Source organism: Ipomoea triloba, chromosome 1 (genome assembly GCF_003576645.1).
Source record: "Ipomoea triloba cultivar NCNSP0323 chromosome 1, ASM357664v1".
Taxonomy (NCBI): Eukaryota; Viridiplantae; Streptophyta; class Magnoliopsida; order Solanales; family Convolvulaceae; genus Ipomoea; species Ipomoea triloba.
This window is the reverse complement of record NC_044916.1, coordinates 23,681,529-23,684,245: the sequence shown is the minus strand read 5'-3', so window position 1 is coordinate 23,684,245 and position 2,717 is coordinate 23,681,529. Positions and strand designations below refer to the sequence as shown.

Genomic DNA, 2,717 nt, shown 5'->3' with positions numbered 1-2,717 from the left:
GCTGACCAAGGCCAAACAAAAGTTTCTAGGGAATCTAATAGGATATTGATTCATATGTAATGTATCTGGAAATCACTAAATGAACTTAAGGATATGTTCCAAGTGATATCTTTTAGATGAATCAAACTTGTTTTTCTTGCAATCTGTGTTCGAAAGGTAGTTCAAGAGGTCACCCGATCAGTTTGTCTATATACGTTATGTCTCGAAGAAGGGTAGTTCGAGAGGTCACTTCGAAAGATAACAAACTGATATCTCTGAACGGAGGAATAAGGAGGTTAGGGATCAATCACTCAGGGGGAAGATCCTTAACCAGATCAAGACGGAGGAATAAGGAGGGTTAGGGATCAATCACTCAGGGGGAAGATCCTTAACCAGATCAAGACGGAGGAATAAGGAGGGATCAATCACTCAGGGGGAAGATCCTTAAACTCATGTGGAAGACAATTCACCTTCGAGAGGTGAATCTGATATATGAGGGGAAACGGCTAACTTTGGATATTAATGCTAGCCACGTGGTCATCGGTTACTGACGGTTTTTCGCACTTAAGGGCATTATCTTGATTAATGGGAGCATGCCTGTATAAACATCTCATTATATCCCACTATCCAAAAACCGCATTATACTTTACCAAAATATCCTTACCATACATTACATACATAACCGTTATAAAGGGTATTTCTGACCTTTTACTTCTTTGAAATTAACCGGTATCTTTTCTCGGATCAAATATTCTACCCTACCCATATATCCAACCCGAATCCACATGATATAAAAGCCAAATCCTTCTTCTTTACCCGGATTCAAGCTAAAACCGTTTACCCAAAATCCCCAAATCCTAAACGCAGTACTCATTCCCTCCAAAACATCTAACCTTCATCAATGGCGTCCCAATCCTCTACGTCAACCTCATCTTCCGACGCATATCAAAGGAATTGCTACACATTCGCTCTCAGATCAAACAAGTCAAGGCGGGGAGTATCCTTGACAGAAACGGCTTCATCACCAACTCCCTAATCCAAAAATGGCGGAAAAAGTCCTGAAGAAGTTTGAAAGCAGGACTGATGAAATACATGACGCACGACTACCGAACCATTCACGCCCTCGACTTCACAGAATGGTTCGCAAATGCCAAGGTCACGAAGGGTAAAATCGAAAGCCGCTTTAATGATTTCCCATCACAACATCTGTAGGTGACCTCAGAGCGGCATTTTATTTCGCGTCATCGGAGGAAGCAGTCAAGCATCTATCGGATTACGACTTGGACAAGCAAGCCTTCTGGGAGAAGATCCGACTAGCGACTGCACCACCCAGAGCATCCTCGGCCGTAAACCTCCTGCTGATCCAGGTATACTTGATAATGATCTGAGGCTCTGTCATATGCTTCCTTCAAAGTAGAGCACATGAAAGGCGCGATCATTCCTCTTATGCTCCAATCCAACCCTCGAACAAATCTTCTCGCCTTGCTTGCCTCATCAGGTACAATTTCCTGAGCAAAACGCATGAGTTCTACATATTGGTCATGGTACTCTTGAATTGTTGCTCCCTTTTGTCTCAATCGAAGGAACTCCTCGCATTTGATTCCTTTTATACGCTCGGTATAAAATTGCCCTCGCAATTCTACCTTGAATTCTTCCCAGCCAAACCCTGGGTCTTGTAGTAGATCAGGTCCAACTGTTGACCACCAGTTGTCAGCAGCTTTCGTCAAGTAGTACACTGCAGAAGGCACTCGCTGATTCGTAGGACAATTCACTGCGTTAAGTAACTTGTCAAACGTCCGAATCCACTCTTCTAAGATCACCGGGTCTTTTTCCCCGGCGTAGTATGGCGGTTGCCGGTTTGCTATAGACTTAGCGATATCGACCCGTGGCTGTCCCTGATTCTGGTTCTGAACTTGCTGAGCCATCATGAACTCAGCCATTCGCTCCATTGCTTGGGCCATGCGGTCTATCGCCGAAATATTTTCATCGTTACCAACGGGTATATTACGTCGCGGTGGCATTCTCACTGAATGACAATTTTAAGTTAGCGTCTTTACATAGGATTCTCTAAAAGTTAACTAGTTAAACAATTAGTATAGCAACTTAGATATTACTCAAGTTCTATACTGTACTTCCTAACATTTTCTTAAACTTACCCATTAAGTAAGGGCTTCAATCACAGCATAGTGATAATCAACACATTATGCTAACAACTTATAATAATCCAAAGCAAGGATTAACACATGTAGAAAATCACAGATATTATTCATGCTTATTCAACAATAAGAATCGTAAGATTCTATAAAGTAGAGTAAAATACCGCCTTTTTATGCTGCCCGGCTTTCGTTCCAGTCCTGCTCCGAAATCATGCTCCTTAGCAACAAGATTAGGTTAATCTTAACAAACCTAAGCTGACTCGACATTGGTTCTAACCTAGGCTCTGATACCAACTTGTAACACCCCGGCTCGGCTATACCGTACATCCGGAGTAGTTACCGCCACACTTAGAATGAATCCCACCAATTCCTAATAGAATTCGTTCCAAGTGCACAGGCTAAGTAAATACATACTATTTGTTCATACCATAGGGACTTACCATAATAACTTTCTTAAAATATTTCTGTAAGATATATATATATCTAACAACCATAAAACTTACATAGGTTGCTAACATAATTAACATAAGTGCTAGAAATAAAACCCACTAGCCATCTATATCTATCATGGCTACAAAAAAT

At 41.5% G+C, this 2,717-nt stretch overlaps 1 protein-coding gene across 1 annotated transcript in view; it reads right to left on the bottom strand.

The window, feature by feature from the left end:
- LOC116010894 overlaps positions 1-1,928 on the bottom strand; it is a 7,172-nt gene extending 5,244 nt beyond the window's left edge. Inside the window, exon 1 of the mRNA XM_031250390.1 lies at positions 1,332-1,928. Coding sequence (XP_031106250.1) covers positions 1,332-1,928 — 597 coding nt within the window. The remainder of the gene's footprint in view (positions 1-1,331) is intronic.
- Positions 1,929-2,717: the final 789 nt, after the last annotated feature.